The sequence below is a fragment of the Siniperca chuatsi genome, linkage group LG9 (genome assembly GCF_020085105.1).
Source record: "Siniperca chuatsi isolate FFG_IHB_CAS linkage group LG9, ASM2008510v1, whole genome shotgun sequence".
Classification (NCBI taxonomy): domain Eukaryota; kingdom Metazoa; phylum Chordata; class Actinopteri; order Centrarchiformes; family Sinipercidae; genus Siniperca; species Siniperca chuatsi.
The window spans coordinates 8,527,030-8,550,068 of NC_058050.1; the positions used below are offsets into that span (position 1 = coordinate 8,527,030).

General features: G+C 39.3%; 4 protein-coding genes across 8 annotated transcripts in view; 3 read left to right on the forward strand and 1 right to left on the reverse strand.

Annotated features, from left to right (window-relative positions):
- The window catches only part of myom3 (myomesin 3), a 62,389-nt gene extending 52,052 nt beyond the window's left edge, over positions 1-10,337 (forward strand). For 2 of the 4 annotated variants that reach the window (XM_044208411.1, XM_044208413.1), the window contains 12 exons: positions 2,083-2,227; positions 3,834-3,893; positions 4,656-4,723; positions 5,508-5,615; positions 5,889-5,976; positions 6,239-6,277; positions 6,537-6,642; positions 8,265-8,428; positions 8,526-8,562; positions 8,748-8,770; positions 8,869-8,924; positions 9,115-10,337. In XM_044208411.1, the coding sequence (XP_044064346.1) occupies positions 2,083-2,227; positions 3,834-3,893; positions 4,656-4,723; positions 5,508-5,615; positions 5,889-5,976; positions 6,239-6,277; positions 6,537-6,642; positions 8,265-8,428; positions 8,526-8,562; positions 8,748-8,770; positions 8,869-8,924; positions 9,115-9,384 (1,164 nt within the window). In that variant the 3' untranslated portion in view covers positions 9,385-10,337. Of the gene's footprint in view, positions 1-2,082; positions 2,228-3,833; positions 3,894-4,655; positions 4,724-5,507; positions 5,616-5,888; positions 5,977-6,238; positions 6,278-6,356; positions 6,395-6,536; positions 6,646-8,264; positions 8,429-8,525; positions 8,645-8,747; positions 8,771-8,868; positions 8,925-9,114 lie in introns of those variants that run through there. The other 2 variants (XR_006379227.1, XM_044208412.1) reach the window with 2 other exon arrangements.
- A 690-nt stretch (positions 10,338-11,027) lies between these two features.
- fabp10a (fatty acid binding protein 10a, liver basic) lies at positions 11,028-12,226 on the forward strand. The gene is made up of 4 exons (XM_044208420.1): positions 11,028-11,189; positions 11,409-11,581; positions 11,895-11,984; positions 12,123-12,226. Exons 1-4 carry the CDS (start codon positions 11,123-11,125, stop codon positions 12,171-12,173), a joined length of 381 nt encoding a protein of 126 aa, XP_044064355.1. The 5' UTR covers positions 11,028-11,122; the 3' UTR covers positions 12,174-12,226.
- Positions 12,227-12,379: 153 nt separating this feature from the next.
- Positions 12,380-17,845, forward strand: srsf10a (serine and arginine rich splicing factor 10a). The gene is made up of 6 exons (XM_044208416.1): positions 12,380-12,590; positions 14,355-14,459; positions 15,342-15,445; positions 15,572-15,740; positions 17,013-17,063; positions 17,172-17,845. Exons 1-6 carry the CDS (start codon positions 12,526-12,528, stop codon positions 17,443-17,445), a joined length of 768 nt encoding a protein of 255 aa, XP_044064351.1. The 5' UTR covers positions 12,380-12,525; the 3' UTR covers positions 17,446-17,845.
- Positions 17,846-18,314: 469 nt separating this feature from the next.
- pnrc2 (proline-rich nuclear receptor coactivator 2) lies at positions 18,315-22,408 on the reverse strand. Of its 2 annotated transcripts, none has more exons than XM_044208418.1 (3): positions 22,142-22,408; positions 21,412-21,630; positions 18,315-21,181 (listed from the first exon to the last, which is right to left on the reverse strand). In XM_044208418.1, the coding sequence occupies exon 3, from the start codon at positions 21,156-21,158 to the stop codon at positions 20,685-20,687; it is 474 nt and encodes a 157-aa protein (XP_044064353.1). In that variant the 5' UTR covers positions 21,159-21,181; positions 21,412-21,630; positions 22,142-22,408; the 3' UTR covers positions 18,315-20,684. The 2 variants fall into 2 exon arrangements, with proteins under 2 accessions (XP_044064353.1, XP_044064354.1); XM_044208419.1 differs by having other exon boundaries at positions 21,412-21,756; positions 22,142-22,345.
- Between the last annotated feature and the right edge of the window lie 631 nt (positions 22,409-23,039).

Consider the following 23,039-nt stretch of genomic DNA (forward strand, 5'->3'; position numbering starts at 1 on the left):
AATAAAAGGTTTTAGATAAAAGGATCCACCAACGGGCATGTGTTATGTTTCTACATTCTGGAAAAGCATTATTGTTTTACAGAGGTTAGTCATTGTTACTCTATTTCTATGGACACCTGCCAGAGCCCCTTAACCTTGTCACCCTACCATTTGAGCTGTGGACTTCATGGTTGCTTTAAGCAATTTATATCGCCTGTATCAGGAAGAATTGTTGGGCCAGTCCTGATCAGCCAAATTAGTGCATGAAGAATTCAATTTGCCACAAATGAGTGAGCAGAGGATCGCAACCTTTTTGTCTTATGACCTTTTAAAATGAAACGATGTCTACTTGTGACCCCCCATCCCAAGGTATGGCCTCAATGTGGTCCTGGATTATGAGCAGTGATTTTTCATAGATTTGTCTCATTTGAAGGATTTTAGAGGGTGGTGGAGGTGATACTACGCAGTATTGTTCTTATCTGAGGGATTTTTAGAGGCCTGAAGAGGTGAAAGTGAGAAAGAAAATAAACTATTTTCTGTAAGAAAATACTTTTTCTTCAACTCTTTAATCATTTTGGGATGACCTCTGCGGGTCCTGTTCTCGAGGTTGGTAACCACTGCTATAGAGTTTATGCAAGACTATATTTTTATTATACTATACTACATTTTTAAATGGCACTAATTGCATTACAGTAAATTGGGTCTTAATTTAAAGTTATTCATAAGGAAACCAGTGGTTTAGTCAAGACATGCTGGTTTATGTTGTATGCCCTATAAGATTTTCCATATGTCCACTAGAAGAAATTTCCCTTTTGAAATATATAACATCAAATACATTTATCACTAAATCTAAAGGAGCCCACATCTGGTACATGTATCAGTTTTGGTTAGATGCCAAAGAAAGACAAAGGTGGAATGAATAGATCATTTGGACAACTTTCTTCAAGCAAATATTATTCAGGGTAGTAAATCATCAGTATGTCATTACCTAATATTGGGTCTCTAATACTGGGTGAACACCAATGACATCTAAAGCATGATATGTAAAATATATTAAGACATATTAATAATCAACACGTGTCCCCTCTTTTAGTGTATTTCCTATGACATCCTTTGCACGAGTCATGCTGAAATGTGTATACTTGCACTTAATATGTGGTTCCCATATCTCAAAAATGACCTCCAAAGTCATTTACTTTCATAAAACATCTCAGTGAAAGCCATAGCCATTTGCAACAAAAACAAAAAGCAATTTCATAAACATCCTTACCCTATTATTGACAAAATAATTTAATGCTACAGCAAGAACAAACATGGGAAATAGTGACGCAGTGATTTCTGCTATTTTAAAGACCTAAAACAAAGCAACAGTATAATCATCAAGAAACACAAACTGAATGTGAAAAAACCTCCTCAGCACTGATATATGTTATGACACCAAGCTAAAAATAATCGGCGCTGCCGTCAAGGTTATTGAACCATACCCTGATGTGTCCACAGAGGGAAAAACAAATACAACACAGTATATTTATTGTGGTTTCACAACTCAGATACATTTTGTGCGTCTGTGTTTGCTCGTGTTTGTGTGAGGCGGGCGGCTGCTATATATTCAGCAGCTTCCATTTATTGCTTCTACTTAATTTTCATTTATTCCATTATTTCCCAATATCAGGGCTCCATCTGAACAGTACTGATTGCACATTATTTCTAAATGATCACAGCTGAGGTATGCGAATTCAAAATCCATTTAGCTGATTAGGACCCCTAGGCTTGCCATACAAATCACAAATCACATACACTACTGAGGCCTATCAACATGCAAGGCATACACTTATCTTGATGAACATAAAAGCTATGAAAATGAGCTCAAAGGCTGCTTTCTGTGTGTCTATTTGTTTGTGTTGTTTTGTGTGTATGCACTAGAAAAAATAAATATTTCATCTACAGTGTGCATTTGTCATTTCAGACATTGATTCACACCATATTCTCTCTGTATGACTAACCACCTATACAGTAGATTGCAAGTGGCGTGCTACCTGCCATCTGGGATCTTCTGTCTGCATATGAGCTGATGTGTGGCAATGCCTATTTGCTCTTCTGCAGCACCGTAAGATCAACTTCGACAAGGCCAAAGGTCTGGTGGAGATACTGTTTGATCAGCTCTCTCAGGAGGACGAGGGCTCTTACACGGCTCAGCTGCGGGACGGCCGAGCCAAAAACCAGTTCACTTTGGTCTTTGTGGATCAAAGTAAGTCCCTTGCCCACTAAGTTGTCATATTGTTTTTTTGTTACATACCATAATGAAAGACGAGCACAAATGTGGAGGAACAATAGAAGAGACCAGGCATTAATGTAAATATGACATCACACTGACACAGTGATGAAATGTTATCTTTATTTCCTTAATGTATTTCCCTTTGAAACAGGGTGTTTGGGTGAGACTAGGGCTCTAGCCACCTTTGAGGTCATGTCCTGTATTTTTTTCTGGGAATTTGAGGGTTTCAGCAACTTCAGCAACCATCCTGCAATTAAGAACTAACTCCAGTATATTTTAGAGTCAATCTATCTAAATGTGATTGCTTTAGGACAGTAAATAGATAATTCAGAATTTCCCCACCACCTTTTTATTCCTGGCAGAGTGGAGAAGAAAAGAAATGTTTAGGTCTTCATTTTGGGTAATTTACTAAAAGTATAATTGAATAAATTATGAAAAATTTTTAGTGTCTCCGCCAAATTGTTCATGGTGGGGTCTCATGACCTCGGTATTTTTAAAATCCTAGCTGTGGCCCTGGGACAGAGGCTAGTTATTTTCGTGTTTACTTTGAATATTAAATGAATGAAAGAAAATCTAATATCTTGGTGAAAAGAATTTTTTTTAAAAACATTTGCAATTCAAATGCTCGGCAGTACAATCATGGGTTTTTAAAAAGCTTACTCAGAGGGAGCAGCTCATTTGCATTTTCTCCCCAGATTTTCATCATAAGAAGACTTTGATTACTATAAACTGTGGTGATCAGTGTCCTCCTGCAGAAGACAAATGAAATAACTTCTGTGTGTGTAGGGACATAAAATCCAGGTGAAAGTAAGTTTTTTTTTTTAACTGATCTGCTCCTGTTCTGGGTATTTTTTGAGTGAAAATTTGTAAAATGATTAGCCTAACTCAGGACAAGATACATTATTTAGGCGTTTCAGCCGGAATCGAACCAGTGATGTTTCAAATACATGGTATGTATCTTAATCACTCGACCACCAGGACCCCCAAGGACCAGATTATTCTCAAATATAAACAAAGGGATGTCAGTTATGGAGACACATTTGTGTTATTGATTGCAGTTATTGTTTACACTTTACCTCACTGCATGAGGTCACATTAAAGATGATGTTTTTCAGGAAGTAAAAGTCTGCATTCATGGTGCAGTTATTTCTGGATGGCAAATATCTGATCTTCTTAATTGCCTCGTTCTTTCAACAACAATTAGAGAACCTGATTTGTGCCACGATGACTTGAGGAAAGAAAATGTTCTTTAGGGATGAATAAATTATCCTATACTTATCTAAATTCAACATTTTTGGGTTCTGTTGGTGTACGGCACATCAGGCACCTGTGATTATTTTTCTATCTGTTTTTATTTTTGTTTCTTTCAACTATCCATTTTGGCTACTTTCACCCAAAAGTACACTTTCTTCACCCACACATGCACCCCTCCTAAGATTGGCCCAGCAGTTTAAAGTGAAGTTGAGATTATTTTGGAAATACAATACTTTTGGAACATTGGGTTATCATCACTTCTCTCCATATGACCTGTGTGATTGTGCTGTTTTGCACTCAGTCTGATATTGTTTGTGTCTGGCAGAGTTCCGTCAGACGCTGGCCCTGGCTGATGCAAACCGACGTGACCATGAGAGAAAGTCTGGTGAGAAGTCTTCAAACAACATACTGTATAGTAAATACAATGAGAGCCTTTGCTCTAAATATTCTGTTTTGCTGAAACAATAGTGTTGTATCAGTGTATTATAAAGTGAGCGAGTGATACCACATTGCTTTGAAAGATACAAACATGACTCTTTCATCTCATTCCAAGGTGAAGATTGCATCCAATAATCGCAGTAGCTTTTTAATGATTTTTGTGTGTAATGACACAGCTGCTTCTTCTTGCCCAAACCTCTTGAAACTAAAGAGTCACATAAACAAAGAAAGGAAGCTTCCGGTGCTACTGAAGTCCCATGTTTTCATCACCCGAGCTCTCAGATGTGATAAGGAGAAGCTATACAACTCTTTTGTGTGCAGATGCCAGTGTGCCAGTGCCCATTTGTGCAAATAGACTATCTCACTCCATTTCCACTATTCAAAGTCCATGTGAGACTCAAAGTCCACATAACACATTTTGTCCATTACATGCAGAACAATATGATGCAGAAGAGATATTAAGCCAAGTGGGACACATGTTTATTTCTTGCATTTTGAATAGTCCCACCACCTTATTTCAGGCAGCTGTCACTGTCAGTACTCCGGTTAATCACACAGCTTAACACACACATAACTTGCCATAATTGCCATACATTTACATATTATAATGCATTAGTGTTTCATTGGTTGCTCTGAATAAATTATTGTCTGATGGTCACTGTTTCTATTGTTCAGTACAGATGGATAATCATGTGTTCTGTTTTCCAAGGACCCTATTTCCAGGAATTCTTGTCGTGGAGTGTAAATGAGGATTGTGAACTGATTATAAAGTGCAAGGTACTTTTACATTTAACAGACTAAATGGCAATAACAGAACTAACCTAACATCATATTAAGAGCCCTTCATTATTCCTTATGAAAGAATTTCTTGTGTTAATCTGTTACACATAATTTGGAGCCAAGACAATGTTCTACTTTTATTATTACTTATTAAAGGAATAATTAGACATTTTGGGTGACTTCCTGAAGTCTTCATGTTGTTTTGCACTTTTCCAGTTTTTATACGAATTAAAGAAACAATATATAACATGTCAATTATTGAGCTTTAGAGGTGCTGGTAGGCTGATTTTGTTACCTTTGGACAGAGCCAGGCTAGCTGTTTCCCCCCGTTTCCAGTCTTTATGCTAAGCTAGCTTGCCTCTGGCTCCAGCTTCCTATTGAGTGGACAGAGCTAACTCTTGGCAAGAAAGAAAATCAGAATCAGAAATACTTTATTGATCCCCGAGGGGAAACTCTTTTGTTACAGCAGCTCGCCTTTATGTCAGTGCACACAGGAATAAAAGTACTAGCAAAAAAATAATAAACTATAAGCTCATTCCCCAAAATGTTAAACTTTTCTTTTAAATTATTTTTTTAACATTAACATTTAACATTTCAACGCATTATGTTAAACCAGTGATTACAGTAATTCTGACTCTTTTAATCAGTACACAGGGTTGCATTTATTACATAAATGTGATTAATTAATTTATGTCATTTTCATGTCATTTTAATTTCATGTCATTTTTAGAGATTATTAGTACTATTTTGTTTGAGCTATGGTATATCTCTCCATACACAGGTGACAAATACAAACAAGGACACGTCTCTCAAGTGGTTTAAAGAAGGCGTGGTGACCCAAGTTGTGTATGACCAGTCATCAGGGGTCAGCACACTCACAATCCCACAGGTATCAAAATGACTCACCTCTACTAGAGGTGGGGAGGGGAGTTAAGAGCTCAGGCAAAAGTGAATCAGCATTTATAAATGGTAGCTGGTGTAGTGAGAGAAAACAAGATAAACAGTCTGTATATTATTGTGAGATGCTTTCAGGTTCACCTTGGAGTGTATTTTAAGGTTAACCTGGAAATAAAAGATGAGGTTGCTCTCCAGAGTTATCAATATTTAATTTAAGAAGTTATGAATATGTTTAATTTCAATATAGTGGCTGGTTTTCCCTCAGGTCACAAAGAAAGAGGCAGGTTCATACAGAGCTGTGGTGTCAGATGGGAGAGGAGAGGATGTCAGCACCTTAGAGTTACTAGATGACGGTGAGACGTGACCTTCTCAACAGTAAACAAGTATCCACAAACAATAATCCCCATTATTTCCTGTGTACATTTCAGTCGCCACAAATTTTCCATCTGTAATGGAATTGAGGCAATTAACATCTTTTATTTTTTTACCCTTCTTATCTCATTATGTGTCCTCAGCATTCAGCTACCTACCTCCAATCTTGTGTTTGGTATTTATTTAGTTCCAAAAGCAATATAAAACACTGTCTGAACGCTTAATTGTTCTTTTTATTTACAGAGTATGACAAGCTTCTCCAGCAGCTGAGTAAACAGTGTGGTGAGTTATTCACAGTTGGAAGCTCTTCTTTAGAGAACAACCTTTGTGAAATGTGCCAATGTCTTGTTTTTTACACCAGATATTGCTGTGTTGGGATGAGGATAATACAACTGAAAGGCATGTTAATTCATTGTGGTGTTTGTTGTTTCAGAATATGAATGTGTAAGATAAGAAACACAGTGTTTTAAAATTGCCAAGGAAACTGAAATGTATGCAAATCATCAGGAGCTCTGCCTTGTCTCTCTCTCCGTCTCTGCAGCATTGTCAGCCAGCCCACTGAGGATTCAGAGCACCGCTGAAGGTTTCAAGCTCTACTGTTCACTCAAATACTATATAAGCTACCTGAAGAATAGCTGGCACTTCAAGTGAGTCCACATAGAGAGCACCTCTCTGACCTAACACCCTATGTGCAGCTGCTGCTGAGGAGGAAGTATTTCAAACTTAAATTCTGTAAGAGACCAAATTTAAGTAAGTCCTGAATCAAAATGTTAGAAATCATCAAAGCAAATGAAAAGTAGCTTAAAGTTTATTTTGGCTTCTGTATCATGCCACAGTGTGGTCACATTGTTTACTGCAAGCCACAGAAGTGCAACACTGTAAATGCCAAGCTAAAGACAGGAAGACACACGATACTGTAGAGCTCTATGACTGTCACCAGCATGGCAGCTGTCTCTTTGGCTGGTAAGGTCAAGGTAAACTTTATTATCTCAAATAGGGAAATTCAGGTGGTCACATGGCATAGGTACACAAAACAGTCCCCCCTCCCCCCATATGCAGTCTCCCCTTCCATCCCCTAACACACACACACACACACACACACACACACACACACACACACACACACACACACACCCACGTATGCACACACTCACACAGACAGAGCATTTCCAAGCACCCTCACCCTGGCATACGTTCACACAGACAGAGGTATATTAATGTATTGTGACATTTCTCTTCATGGTGGCATAGTCTGGGGCTGCTTTACCAAAGTTCAGCCTCTGAAATGCTTATTAAAGTTCAACTGCTAACAACTTAAAAAGTTCAGCATGTAAATGTGACAATAGAGCTGGATTTTGTTGTCTGCAGCTGGGGCCACATCTGGACACTGAAACACCTGGTTTATCCTATTTGTAATAGATTAAGTAGAACACTGCACACACTTCAGTGCAGCCAAACACTGTTGAAACCCACAGAACTTTATTTACAATTCTGGAGGAGGCCTAAAGTTTTCAAAGATACCAAATATACAGTATGACTGAATTTTGGATAAATGTGTATAAAATGAACAAGACATATAACAGAAATAAAAACATGGAATCTTGGGTTTGAATATTTTACTCAGTGTAAACGTAATGCAGCTTCAATAAAGATTTGGAACAAGCTGACAGAATATATAAGATACTGTCAGACAGAGTAAGATGCGTTTTTTTTTCAACCTTAAAGCTATTTAAGGGGGGAAATGGGAAAAGATGTATGTTAAAGGTATAAATTTCTATTTTATTAGATTTAATACATTTGCAATTATTTAAAGGAACTGCACTATGTACACTAAAATATAATTATTACATGGCTATGGGTGTAACTGGTTTCATAAGTAAGGCTACTAGCACCATCTGCTGGGGGTGTTAGGGATAGCTTTACAAAAGAGCAAACAAACAAGAAAATCTGACTAGTGAGATGCAGACTCAAATTGTCTTAGTCCTGGATAAAATTAGCTTTGTATGATTCCAGTCTGAACTGTAACTGCAAAAACATGTCCCTACAACATAATTTTCATCATTCATCCTCCATTACTCTCCTCTGCCTCAAAAAGATGAGGTTGCAGTGATAAGGAAGAAAAAGACTTTATTTGTCTACCACATATTGAACACATTACTTTGTAGTTATTCTTTGCATTGAACCAATCATAAGGATCTGGTTTTTGTAAGTCTAAAGCATACGTAGCAGTAGCAAAAAATTTATCTATGCTCTCCTCCCTCCCACGTAGGGAGAAGAGGATTGACCAGGAAGCCAGGACAAAGCCTGGCAGCAGTATGCAGAAAGTCTGGATTGAAATCTTTAACCCAACAGAGAATGATAAAGGCAAATACACCTTGGAGATGTTCGACGGCAAAGAGACACACAAACGCTATCTTGACCTGTCTGGACAAGGTGGGTGGAAATGACAAATTCAGATAAACTCAGATATTTCAGAGCATTTTTTGTCAGTCTCGATCTTGATTATTATAGTTCTTATTATTTTCAACAGCCTTTGCTGATGCCTTGCTGGAGTACCAGAGGCTGAAGTAAGTGCTGCCCTACATGCAGTAGATGATGCGTCTAGCATGGCTTGCTGTGACACTAACAGAAAACACTGAGCAATCAGAGGTAACGGACTATAAATATTCACTGAAAACATCTCAGCACAGATTATTGTCGCCTGGCACTGTGCAAGGCCATATTGGTTTGACCCTTTGTTTTCATCCCTCAGGCAAGCGGCCATTGCTGAGAAAAGTGAGTCACAGGTTATATGTTATTTCTGTCCACAACAAAGATTAAAAGATTCTACGGTGAATGTCAGCAGGGAGTTATTGTTGCTTGTTTTGTTTCAGATCGGGCCAAAGTGACAAAGGGTCTTCCTGATGTGGTAGCCATCATGGAGGGAAAGGTAAGGCATTGTCAGGAAAACATTACTACTTAGAGACACATTCATACACAATTATACTATGTCGTGATATATTATTGTCATCCTTACATGTGAAGCAGGTGTGCAAGAATCTTACTGTGGTTTTACCAGTTTCATTTTTACAGATTTGATCCTTTAATATTTTCTTGACTCCTCCTCATCCTCTCTTCAGTCTTTGTGTCTGACATGCTTCATTGACGGTGAACCAGCCCCGGAGATCTTCTGGCTTAGGAACGACAGGGAGATTGTTAACCAGACCCAATATACCATCACTAAGGAGCCCAAATGCAGCACCATCACTGTCAACAACGTCAACATGGAAGATTCTGGAAAATACAGTATCTTTGTGCGCAACCAGTATGGCTCTGAAACTGTTGATGTGACCATGAGCGTTTACAAGCATGGGCAGAAGCCTCCAGCAAATGCTGTGGAGATGGGTTAAGACTGCAAACTGAGACAGAAATTAATTTTCTGCAGAGGTTTTATGCTTCAGATTGAGATTTTCTTTTTTTTTTTTACCAAAGATAGATGGATAGATTGATGACATTCTCTCCCTACTTTTAATCCGAAATAAACATCTGCATAGAGAGAAAGAAGAGAATGAAAGTGGATGGATAGATAGATGGTGAGATGAAATGATGGTAGATTGTTCATGTATTAGGAAACTTTATTGAGCATGAGGGAACTTTATTTAGCATGTCCACTGAGGTTTAATCAAAAATATCTGCAAACAGTCTGCAAACTGTCAATATAATTTAAATAATAGACAATATGTCATAAAAATGTCATACTCAGGCTTTTCTTGTGATGGAGATGCAGAATTGCAAAGTCCCGTTAGTCAGACTCATTTATTAGCTGAAAAGCTGGATTCATAAGCAGTAATACACACCATTGCTCAATTCAATATACTCAGAGTATTTGCTGCTACAACTTACTTGGTCTTGTATATCCAGTAGCTTATGATAGCTAATGTTAAGCAACTTATTTTTAGCTAACATTAGCTACCATAAGTGACCATTATCTTATGATAGCTAATGTTAAGCAGTTGAATGTTAGCTAATATTAGCTTACATTAGCTAACAATAGATACCATAAGCAGCTGGATGTTAGCACATTAGCTGGAAGCAAATTTGGAAGCAAGCTTAGATATTGCTTTATAAGTGACATGACAGAGCCAATTTGCTGACTTTGACTCTTCTCTACTTGTGTTACTGTTACACTGTATTTTATCATTTACGTTTATTCGATAACTGTCACTTGTGGCCATTGTTCAGCAAAAGTTACACCTGCATCTGTCATAACGAAAATTGCAAACCCTCAGCTTCTGGACTGTAGAGCTTTTGGTGAATCGTGTCATTTGTCTGCGTGTGTAGTTAATAAAGCAATTTCAAGTGATTTTCACTAGTGTATTATTTTATGAGCACTTACAAATGCTATATTTCATCTTCATATTCTTCAGTAAACTTTTATTTCAATTTATGAAAGTAGTGAAGTAGTAAAGTAGTAAAGAAAATGTGGACTACAGTTTTCTTTGTGAATGATTTTGCAAGCAGAGATTATTTATTGTACTTAAAAAGCAAACAGTCCGTAGTGTCATTAACCCATACTACTGGGACCCAGTCAGAGTCACAGGAGGTGGTTCAACGGCATAATGCGGAAAGGTTGCAAGGCGTGCATGAAGTTCATTTAAGATCTAATGTTCAATGAATGAGCTCTGAAATAAAATACATGTAAACGTGGCTATTAGTGTATTAAATAAATAATTTTCTGATTTTAATCCTGCAGGATCCTCAGACTTCAGTCAGAGCTCTGTGAACCATACAGTTAAGGAAGGTCCTGATTTATTCCTGTTTGTTCTGTTGATGTACATATAAAAATGTTCATATTTCTTATCAATGAAGCTGTTGAACACACGTGACAAAAATTACCATCTAAATTCATCTTTGGTGAAAGCTGAGGTTTGACCAAACAGGAGTAAGTGAACTCTAGGTTGTTCAAACAGCAGTGATTACTTCAGAGGGGTTTGTTACTCATTAGACATAGTACTGGGACCTCCCTTGCTTTTCTGTATAAGAAGGTGCAGCACTACAGTCACATCCCCCACATTGTGTTGAGCTTCACACAGCCGTCTCAGCCTCCAGCCCACCTTGGTGAAGGAGAACCCAGATCTTCTAGAAAACATGGATTTCAGTGGAACATGGCAGGTCTACTCCCAGGAGAATTACGAGGAGTTCCTCAGGGCCATGGGTGAGGTGGAGCTGCACGGGTTGGCATATAAAGAATAGAATGAAATCTATTATCTTTGGTAGCTGAAGACAAAGTGGCTTTTTTGATGTGGTTAAAGCGTTCTCATGTTTATTATAACCACACAGACAACACAGCTTAGCAGTCCAGAGAGTCATCATCCCTTACTTGTAAGTTGTATTGTGCAGGAATTAACAAAGACACACATCCCTTGCTTACCAGAACTTCCAGCAGACGTCATCAAGATGGCCAAGGACATCAAGCCAATCACTGAGATCAAGCAGAATGGCAATGACTTTGTTGTCACCTCCAAGACCCCTGGAAAGACTGTGACCAACTCCTTTACCATCGGCAAGGAGGCTGATATCACCACCATGGATGGCAAGAAGATTAAGGTTCGTAATTCTAATTTACCTTTTATTTTACAAGAAACATAGCAGCTTCAAGATTTTTTTAAAGCCATATCAGTGCTTTAGTATATTACCTGATTTAGTACGGTATGAATATGTTTAAAGCAGAAATCTGTTATTTATTTCAAGAACTTTTTAAGTACACTGTGTGTTCGTAATGAGCCTGCAAGTGTACAGTGTCTCATGAACTCTATTATTTGTGCCAGTGATGATGAGGAGTGTTTTGTTCAGTTTCTTTTGAGTCTGTGCCTGTTTCGGGGTATTTGTGATATGTACTGTCTCCTCCTCTGACCCCCAGTGCGTTGTCAATCTGGAGGGTGGCAAACTAGTCTGCAAAACCGGCAAGTTCTGCCACATCCAAGAGCTCAAGGGAGGAGAGATGGTTGAGGTACAGCACATCTTACCAGAACTCACTCTTTCTTAAACACATATCTAAGACCAAGCAAAATAAAAATGCACTCACGGTTGCTTAAATGTAATTTATATCCAGGCCACACATTATATTTGTTTCCTTATCCCTTTTCAGACTTTGACCATGGGCTCAACAACTCTCATCCGGAAGAGCAAAAAGATGTAACCTTGGCAGTGAAGTGAACCAATGTCTATTTAAATAAAAGTGTTGCTTAATAAGTGTGGTGTGCCATGTTTTTGTGTCTGACAGGCAAGCAGTGCACAGACTCTATGCAATAAATAATGGAATAATGTAAGGTTAGGTGTGTGTGTGTGTGTGTGTGTGTGTGTGTGTGTGTGTGTGTGTGTGTGTGTGTGTGTAGGGGACTGTACATCTGTGAGCATGCGCAGTGCGAAGAGAACGCTTAGACCACGTAGTTCGCGTCAGCTGCAGTAAAGCATCAGGGTTTGTGATAAAAATAGCTGTAATTCACAACAAATTCACGGCCGCCAAATTGTAGCAACGGGTCGTTAAAAAAATGGCGAGGTACCTGAGGCCGCCTAATACATCTCTCTTCGTTAGAAACATCGCCGACGACTCCAGGTATGTTGTAATTTTAGCCCTGCTGGCGTGTATGCAAGCATGGTCAAGCTAACGTAATGCTAGTTAGTTAGCAAACGTGTCATCACCAAAATGTTTAACTGACGTCAACGTTATGAGTGATGCCAGGCAAGGAGGCAGAAAAGGCGTGGTTATTTTTTTTAAACCGAATATTGTCCCAGATAACTGCTAACAGCTGTCATTAAACACATTTCCTTGCATATGGTTTGCTAATGCCTAGCAAATAAGAAGCTGGAAGACCGTGTTGGTGCAGCTTAAGTTAGCGTTAACGTTACTGCCCCAAAAGACAAGTTGCTTTTTATATCCTGGACATTAAATTAATAATCTAGCGTGACTGCAATAATAGTCTGTGGTATTTTGCTTGTTGTACGTTAAGTGCATGCAATTTAACTGTTAAATAGCAAGTCTATTTTTCACCAGACCGTTTTTATTTTAGCTACTAGCTTTAACCTCTCCTCAAACTTCTGTCCCAATTCCAAACTTTACAGACTATAAGTATAGCTACACAGCTGTTTGGGCAGTTAAGTTAGTAGTAAGTTACGAAATTATTGCTTCTAACAGTAGCAGAAAATAGACAGACGCCAGTAAAATGTCATACTGTCCATTCAAATGTTGGAAATTAAAGAGAAGGCAAAATGCTTACCACTCAACTTCAAACTGAGTCAATCAAACTTACCACTGTTCAGAACTTTTTACAAAATACAAAACAAAAATATTGTCCATTAACACAATACTAAAAAATCTAGCAAATGAAGTACTTATGCTGATATTCTTTATATTATATTTCTCACTTTACTGTAAGAACGCACTACATATGTGGAATTGTAACACAGCTGTGGGCTCTGGTTGCCTGGTAACCACGTCGAAAACGTTCTGTTGCCTTGACAGCAGCCTGCAGAATGTGACATCACAATCGAAATCTTGACACGGTGCAATTTTTATTTATAACATTTTTATTTTTCATTTTAATGAAACCGAAATTATACAAAGTTGTTATTAAAGATCACCCAAATCACAAAAGACATATACTCTTACTTACCCGAAGACGTCTAGGCATGCAGATAGTTTGGGATGCCAGGGTTTGGAGATGTCACTCTCTGAAACTCGTACTACCACCCCAATACAGTGGATGTGAATGGAATGTGCTCAAGGCATTTAAAGAAATAGTTTCCAGCAATTTATGTACATAATTGTGGTTATACTGGAAAGTTTCACCAATGTGCTACTGTTATTTGGCGCTGACCCTCAAGTTGATAAATCATAGCATATCCATATCCAAAATATTTGAATTGCTAAGAGATGAGAGATAATAGACCACAGAACACAACAACCACTGTCACACATATTTCTTTTTCTACATTTATAGGCTTTTTTAAAAAATCAGTGCTACTTTTCCAAGATATTTTGAAATGTTACTGTAATAAATTTAGCCAAACGGTGGTCATTTTCTGGTACCTAACGCCTGTGACTTTACCACCTCTGTTAATAGAAAATGCATGCCATTTCTGGCTTTTATGGCTGCTATGGATGTGTGAAGTTGGCTGGCTGGGCTTTTATTTGTACCATTATACCTTTTTAAATGAGGAAACTTCCTTTTGAAGTGGGAGAGTAATTGGATTTGTCTGCAAATAAGTATTGTCATATGCTGTGCTGGCACCCGCTCTTGTGTATACCTTGCAAACTGGGCTCCAGCTAAATTCATATGATAGCCAGCAGAATAAATGTGCTTATTTCATGACACTTTAGGCCAGAGGATTTACGACGTGAGTTTGGTCGTTATGGGCCTATTGTAGATGTCTACATTCCACTTGACTTCCATACACGACGGACAAGAGGATTTGCTTACATTCAATATCCTTTATTCTTTTAATTTTAATTTGGAAATGGTGTTTTCACACAGGGACTGTAAAGCATAAATCTGACTTTGGTTGCAGTGGGTTCAGTGACACCTGACAATGTTTTTTTGGGAGGGGTCACTTTTGTTTTTATATCACAAGTGTTTTTTAAAAATGTAATTACATTTTCTGTGAATTATTTATCTACTATATTGTATACAGATTTAAATTTATTCCTAACCAATATTTCTTCTGTTGTTGCCATAGAATGGTAAAGATACAGTTCTGGAGACCCCACACCAAAGAAAGTTGAAAGGCGGTTGTAGAGTAGATTCAAGCCAAAGACACCCAGGCGACAAGCAGTAGTGGAATTGGGAAAATAAAGAGAAAGCAAAAGAATGAAGATACAAAGAGGAGAAAAGAGAGCACCAAGGCTTCCGTTTGTCTACCAAAAGGGAGGAAAAGCAAAGTGTTTATTGGGCAAAGACAAGCAGGAAATCTCAAGTTCTTCTGCCAAGACAATAAAGATCAAGCTGAAGGTCAAAGGTCAAGCATGTTAAAGGTAACAAACCAAACTTTTTGTATCCTACCGAATCTGATCACCATCAATATTTATCTTTTCCTCACAATTTGAAATCACAAATGGGCGTATTGATTCAGTTTTATGTTGTTTAATTGCAGACTGAAGACAATAAAATTTAATTAATTTTCACTTTTAAATCATTACCTGAAATAACAGATTTTTCACCACACTGATCTAAGTCCAGTAGCTGTGTTTCATAAACTGGAGCTGTCGACCTGTGTTGCAGCCTTTTTTTTTTCTTTTTGTAATTGTTGTGCATGTGTGCAGTCTTCTCTGTCCCAACTTTCAAAATAAAAGGCCTTGACAGTATAGCACGTTTGAAGATGTGCGGGATGCAGAGGACGCTCTTCACAACCTGGACCGTAAATGGGTTTGTGGGCGTCAGATTGAGATCCAGTTCGCCCAGGGAGACAGAAAGAGTATGGACAATTTGCATTCCTATCTCAGCAGCATACATTTAACATCTCTAAAGCCTCATTCAGTATTGTTTGGAAAATACTGAGTTTAAGATTACCTAATGTCCTGATGTAAATTTGTCCATCAAGCCCCTAACCAGATGAAGGCCAAGGAGCGCCACTCCCCTCGCAGTTTCTCCCGCTACGATGATGATCGGGATAGCCGCCGAAGACGATCCCGGAGCCGCAGCTATGATCGACACAGGTCCCGGAGCCCCTCCTATGATCGTCGTCCTCGGAGGTCTGAGAGCCCTAGAGAGTGAGTTGTTGGCAACTTTGTTTTATTACACTTACAGTAACTAATAAAAATGTAAAACTTAACTTCAGTTGTTTCACTTTGTTTTAGAACCTATGATTTCTACTGTTGCAAAGCTGAATTTTTTCAATCAACACTCACTAATTTAGTCACATATAAAATCAAAAAGTTGACGTCAAATGCTTCGTCGATTTTAGGAAATATCTGATCAAATAATAAGTAAATAAGTCAGATTTAAATCAGGAAACTTTTCTAACTTTAGTTCTTGTTGATGCATTGAGAACTTGGGCATATTGTGTTAAATGAAAAACACAACACTACTATATTCTCCAAACTAAGGTATTGTTTCGGTATCAGTACTGAAACTAGGTTATCATATTGGCAGTGTTGGGCAAGTAGCGGCGTTACTAGTTTTACCAGTAGCGTCGCTGTTTTCTGAATCAAATAGCTTTTCAGTAGCTGAGCTCTTTTATTGATCTAGAAGTGCTGTAGTGTCTCCCCAAGCATTTCAAGTAAACTTGAGCCTTTCTGAAGCTCAAGCAGCAGAGCTTTCTGCTGCGGTCTGAAATAAAACTGCTAAGGATCCGTAGGTGACACCACTGCCATACATGGACGTGTATGTGTAGCCGACAGAAGCACTTCCGTATAACGGTGACATCACGTACCAATCCTTGGGCTGATGCCTACAACGTCTCTGCTACAGCAGACTATAGACACTCGAGCTTGAGTTTACACATTCAGGTGACTTCCGAATAAGCTAACACACCCATCGCCAACCATCACACTTCAGTGCAGTCTGCAAATAACAACTAACTACTATTTATATGCGTAGTGCATTTGCTGAGAATTAATTGTACTCTTCGTGTTAGAACAGTACGCACTATGAAAGAGAAGATAACACGGGGTCAACAGTTACAAGATGAAGTCTGTTTGCAGGGTTCATATGATTTTATATCTCATTTGTAAATTCATGAATGTTTTAGTTCAGGTGTGATCTTTCTCTTTGTTTATTCCCCAACACACTAATACGAAAGAATAAAATCAAAGTAGAGTGAAACTTTGATCCTTATTTTTATTGTGGTTACTTACTTATTTTGACTACCTGAGCCTCTCTAGAAGTGGTATGAACCAGTCGTGTCTGTAAAAAAGCAGTAACCACCGCCTAATTATAAGAACTCATTGATCTCTTATCCAGGATATAAAGTGGTGCACCAAGTCTTTTGATACCTAAGTTACACCCTGAAAAACTGGTTTGTGTTTTTGTTGTCTCTACAGCTCTCGGTCCTACAGTAGACATAGACGGAGCAGAAGCCATGAAAATGACAAGTAGGCTAATTTCATCTTGCAGTATTTAAAATAGGCAAGGACTATTGTACTATTCAACACTTTAAATGCACACATTTTATCATTAATAAGTAATGACCATCCCACTAGGTACAGAGGGCCTCCCCGTGACCACCAGAGAACACACCATGAACCAGGCTCACGTAGCCGCTCTGCGTCCCGCTCCCCTTCACCTTCCAGATCCAGGCCCAAAGGTAAAAAGAGCCAGTCCAGGTCCCACAGCCCAGCTGAAGACTTCCACCCAACTTCCAGCTCCCAGAAACAGTCTGTAGGACGATCTCCATCCCGCTCCTACTCTAGATCCATGTCCCGGTCACGCTCTCGCTCCAGGTCCTGGGCTGGACGCAAGTCTGGAGGCCACTGACTGACTGACTGTTCTTCCAAAGCCCTAATGAATCTGTCTGAGGATGTTTTGGTTCAGCTTGCGACTATGATAACTACAGTGTTATGCTCTGTTTGCATTTGTTTATCATCACATTATGGAGGCGTGTGTTGCCAAAAGGGAAGAGATATTTTTTTAGCATCGTGAAAAAGGTTTTTGTGATCCATGAAAGCACAGTTGCTCTCTGGTAAATTAGCCAGGTTAAGTTTTTTGGACTTGTGTAATGTGGGTTGCTGAAGGTCGAAAAAGTGTTTTGGTTTGACTTTGCCAATAATATTTTCGTACTTTGAGTTAGCAATATTTACATTCATACATTTGATAATGCCTGTCTTAGTTTGGTTCCATTGTTTATGTAAACAAATAAAAATTACATTTAACTTCAGGCCCTGACTTAACAGTATTTACTGAGTACTCTGGCCTCAAATGCCTGGTTTCAGGGGAACTTTTTTATACAGCAAGCAAAATGTACACTATAGCAGCTGTAATTACTGTGGCAATGGATGATGTATGGAATGCTGTTAATTGCTACCTAATACTTTATCCAGTATTTCATGTGACGTGTTCAAGAAGACCTGCATTAATTTATGTACTTTGTCCGTGAGCGAAACAAAATCAAATATTTTAAGTGTTCCTTAGTACTGTTATTCTACTTTAAATGGTTTTACTTGGTATGCGTTAATAAATTCTCTCCGTTATTTCTTGAACACTTAAGTTGTACTGTGACTAGGATTGCAAGGCAATGAGTTCCTTCAAACAACATGAAAGGTCTATTCTTGGGCTATAACCTATATTACATTAAACACAAGTGAAGTGTTAGCACCGATTAGAAGATACTCAAGCACAGACAAAAATAGGGGGGAAGGGGAAGGGATTTATTTCTTTGTTAAAATTTTGTCATCAATTCACAGAGTGCAGTTGCTTTTTTTTTTTAAACACTAATTGATACCAATCTTAAACAGGGCATTTTCTTTTCATCTTCAGTGACACTTTATCAGGAGGACCAAATTAACAGCCAATTCATTACAGGTTTCAAATTTCTAACAAGGAGACTTTGCCATGTACAACTCAATCAGGGCAATAAAGAAAATGTTAACATGAACAACCAATAGGAGATAGTACTTATACAGCATGGGACCAAGTTCAGTTGTCAGCTGGCGGAAGAACAGCTGAGAATTGAAAGTGGTTCTGATGAAAACATTTGGTCAGTTTGTGGCACTGCCACCTAATGAAACTATTCAGTTATAGCATTGGTTTCAACTTAGGCACAAACAGGTCAACTCAAGATTAAAAGCATCCCGCTTACATACTGTAAGCGCATTCAGAACTCAAATCCATACACAAGGCAAGTCTCCTCTGGGATCCAATTGATATTTTGTTGCACTGTTACTTAATTTGCATTTAGCATCTTTCACCCTACACTGCATAATACAAAAAACAATAAAAAACATGTGCAAGATCTCTGGCAAGATAACAGTGCAGGGGTACTGACAAATGCTATTGGCAGATTTTTTTTAACAAAAATATTCTTCAGTATTGAAGTCAAGACAATGAAGTCAAGACATGTCCTTAGCATGTCTTATACATTCAGTGTTATTACTAAAAATACTTTTGTCAGACAGGCCTCAAACTCGGCCTGCAAATGTACATATGCTACAAGTACTTTATACATTTCATTATTTACATGGCTCTTGTACACACGAACAAGCTATCATACTTTGTTTTGTCATCTTTAGGCTGGCAATAAACAGCTCCAATTCTGCGAAGGGAAAGCAAGAAGAGCCTCAATAGAGGATTGAGTCACAAAAATAGAGAATCCATAGGGAGATAGTCAATTACGCCTCCGTCACTTCAATAGCATCCTGGCCTGTAACTTATTAAACTAGTCTGATTGCAGTGCGAGAGGGTAAACAAGAGGCAGAGACAAGAGGCATCGAGTGTCTGTTGATTATACAATAGTCAACCACAGACCTATTTTGTAAACATAAACACCAGCCTCCTGCCTCATGTTGAGTCCCTTGGGCCACGTCACTTCAGAAACCTTCCTCAGCTCTGCCTTACCTTGCTTACAAATGCATGCAGCCAACAGGACCATGTCAGGTGAAATTCAATAGTCCCACATCTAAGCCTGGCCCTCTTCCGCATGTTAAAGCTGCAGCACTGTCCTGAATAGGCTGAGACTGAGGAATAACAACAGTACTGATAGGAACAGATGAACAGTTGGAAGTGACCTAGGGGACTCAAACCAATTCACCACTCGGGCTGGCAACGTTAAAGCGGCAATGGCAAAAATGCCGACCACACATGGGGATGTCAAAAAAAAAAAAAAAAAAAAAGGAGGGGAGAAAAAACAAAAACACATTGAAAACATTGCTTTGGTTACATACAGCACTTCATACAACTTTCAACCACAACAAAAAAGGACATGTACAAAATAATGCTATGATAGAGTGTTGCTGGCCTCAGACAAGCTCAACTCCTATAGTGCATGTGCGCACAGCGCAATAAAAAAGGTACAGGAGTTGACAGTCCAAGGCCTGTGTGCCATGGTCTCTTACCCTTCAGTTTGAGGTTATACTTTTGACCTGTACTTACTCACTACAGCTTATCTCCAGTACGATTGTTTTTTTCCCTGCAGAATTGCAGTTGAGTGTCTTTCCATCCCAAACAAGGAATGTGATATATATAAGAAAAGGAGGTGGGCCCTAGTCAAAAAATTGCTACAAATGTGGGTTTGCTTTAGCACCTGAAGCTTTAGAGGTGACTCTTAAGAATAATCACAAAACTTTTGTAAATGAAAAAGCATGTCTGTCCACAGAAATGGACTGTAAAAGTGATGGGAACTTACCTGACCTATACTATAACTCTTGTTTGGAAAAGAAGCACACTCAACCTGCTTTGACAGCCAACGTTAAAAAGAACAAAACAAAAGTAGTACAAAAGGATATCCAGTTTGTCATTAGTCTCAGAAACTGACTCCACTAAAAGCATCACCGACCAGCAAGGCTACAAGGCTGTAATATATGGAAATATTTGCTTATAAAAAATGGGTGTTGGATACATTCACAGCAAACATTGCTGCAATTGCCTCCTAACACTCGAAGAGGTCAATCTAAAAACAGTTAAAAGTATTACAGCACTGGGGTGTTCCTGGTGGGTGTGTGCCCTCAAAAGAGTCCCCGTTCATACATTGGCTTTTTTTTAATGAAGCGTGGGTATCCCTCTCAGGCCTGCACCTTTAGGAGGCTCTTGAGCTGGAAGGCCATCATCTCCCTGTTGTCATAGGAGCCCATTGGGAAGGACACCCAGTGGCTGGGGGGTTTGGGCAACACGCTAGGCGAGGGTGGCTCGCTGAACTTAGGCCCTGCGTAGCTCGGACTCCCCTGGGTGGCCAGGAGCGTGTTGAGGTGAGACACTGCACCCTCCCAGTTCTGATCATAGTTGGTGGCAAAACGAACAGAAGCATTCTTCTCTGCAGACACGGCCTGCCGCGCCTCTGGAGACCTGTGGTAAGCTGCGCCTTTGTCACTCCGGCGGTGGCCGTGATGGTGAAGGCCCCCTACCCCTCCTGCAGATGCTGCTGCTGCTCCATTCTGGTCACGGCTTCTCTGCTTCGCTCGACCAAGTTGATGGTTCTTCTTGGGCAAAGGGCGCTCAGGGTGGGAAACTGGAATGTTGTACCTCTCTCCACCTCCCATACTGCTTCTGCACTACGTGTCACCTACATGATGAGAATATATTATTATTACTAAGTGCACTTAAAAGTATTTTGAGTCGCTCGGGTGAAATTCTATTTATTTGAACTTGACAATGCCTAATCCGTCCACACTTGCACCGCCTCTCAATAAAAGCGAGTACAGATGGTTACGTGCAGAATCGCCAGACAGCCAGGCCTGCGTCGCCCCTCCCCCACACACATACACAACCGAGAGCAAAACATCTTAAGCTCACCTCTTTGTTGTCAAAAAGTTGACGAAGCAATGATCTCTCTTCAATCTTTCACCTCCAATCGGGCCCCAGGTCCTCGAAGTAGGTCTCTGTCTACTTCTCGCTGCACTTTTGTTTCCAGCAAGGTTTGTGGTTTTCATGTGCCAAAGAGCGTTGTTTTCTCGCGGAGCCGAGCTGAACATCAATTCACCTCGGCGCAAGATGCTCCAAGAAGCCGAAGACCTTTGGGGCAAGAAAATGTCATTTAGAAATGCTAAACAGTCGAGACTTAACACGCTATAGCATTATACTTAAGGTCTTCTTCCAGGACGGGGACGCGTATTTCAGAGTGCGTCATTACATCCACCACTGTAAAAAAAAAAAAATCAATAAACGGCGGCTACCATACTTTCATGATAATACCGTTATATTAAAGCTGCTGGCAATTATCACAACAAAATCTTACATAAGCAAAATGCGACATAACATTATCCCATTTTTGTTTGTGTACCTCCTAGCTTTGCTTAAATGCAGTCGCTTTGTCCTGCTAAGTGCCTTTGTTTGGTAGATTTTCAGTGTAAAAAGAAACAGTTGAAATTCATAATCTCGATCGAGGTGATTTTTTAAATTAATAATCCCAACTATTTGTTAAGTAAATATTGCTTTTACGAGCTAGGTCACACTACTTTGGCACAAAACCAAAACAAAGAAACGTTGAGCTCAATATGGCGACGAGGCACAAAACAGCTCTTACCGACTTCTTCAGGCTTGGTTGATGAAGACCTTCGTCTGAGAATATATGAGATTGGGCTTTAAATCCCTCGACGGACTATGTAGGAAGCACAGCAAGCTATATTTCCATCAAATCCGTAATCCTCGACGTTTTATGTGATGTTAAAAGTGGCCGTAGGGCGCCACTTCTCTCTCCCGACTCCGTCTGTATTGCAACAAAATGGAATCTACACCAGAGATATGTAGCTCGTTCTAACCGAGATCTGACCAATCACGTACCGAGCACAAACCGAACGACCAATCATCGAAGAGACAGCCAGACGCATTCACGCCTGTTGCCAGACCGGTGACGTCAATCGCTGACCCTCCTCTCCTTTCCTTTGTTGGAGCTCGGGTATTTCCTGAGAGAAGTGAGAAAACAACCACTTCAAGTTTCAAACACATAAAACGTTCCGCTTTCAAGTTACATTATATAGGAAATAACTCTACGGTTACATAGCGTATCCTGTGAAGGTTTTAGGGTCACAATGTAGTCTAGTGTTATGTAATGTTAATCCCTCGTTCAAATAAGGTAAACACGTCCACAGTTTAGATTTATTGACGTACTTACTTTTTATGCTACTGCAAAACGCATTTGTTGTTCCACATTTCCTGTTTGTGTCTGTTAAACCTGTTGTGCTGGGTTGAAACAGCTGCAACAGGCTTATAAACAACAGCTCTTGTCTGTGAGCTACCCCCCATCTCATCTGTCCTCTTGCTTAAAGGTGGTGTATGCGATTCTTATCCCATACACATCTTTTTGTCAAATAAGCGAATATCTCCTCACGGTCCACTAGCTGTCTGTTCTGTGTGCACGCTGAAAAAAACTCTGGTGTTTGTACACAGCCCTGGCTCTGTAAATGGGAAATAAACAAAGAGGC

Bases quoted from the DNA above. Each gene is read 5' to 3' on its own strand.
- fabp10a (XM_044208420.1), top strand. From the start codon at position 11,123: ATGGATTTCAGTGGAACATGGCAGGTCTACTCCCAGGAGAATTACGAG. The intron at 11,190-11,408 runs GTGAGGTGGAGC...CTTGCTTACCAG, and splicing joins GGAGTTCCTCAGGGCCATGG to AACTTCCAGCAGACGTCATC. The intron at 11,582-11,894 runs GTTCGTAATTCT...TCTGACCCCCAG, and splicing joins TGGATGGCAAGAAGATTAAG to TGCGTTGTCAATCTGGAGGG.
- srsf10a (XM_044208416.1), top strand. From the start codon at position 12,526: ATGGCGAGGTACCTGAGGCCGCCTAATACATCTCTCTTCGTTAGAAAC. The intron at 12,591-14,354 runs GTATGTTGTAAT...ATGACACTTTAG, and splicing joins AACATCGCCGACGACTCCAG to GCCAGAGGATTTACGACGTG. The intron at 15,446-15,571 runs GTATGGACAATT...TTGTCCATCAAG, and splicing joins CGCCCAGGGAGACAGAAAGA to CCCCTAACCAGATGAAGGCC.
- pnrc2 (XM_044208418.1), bottom strand. From the start codon at position 21,158: ATGGGAGGTGGAGAGAGGTACAACATTCCAGTTTCCCACCCTGAGCGC.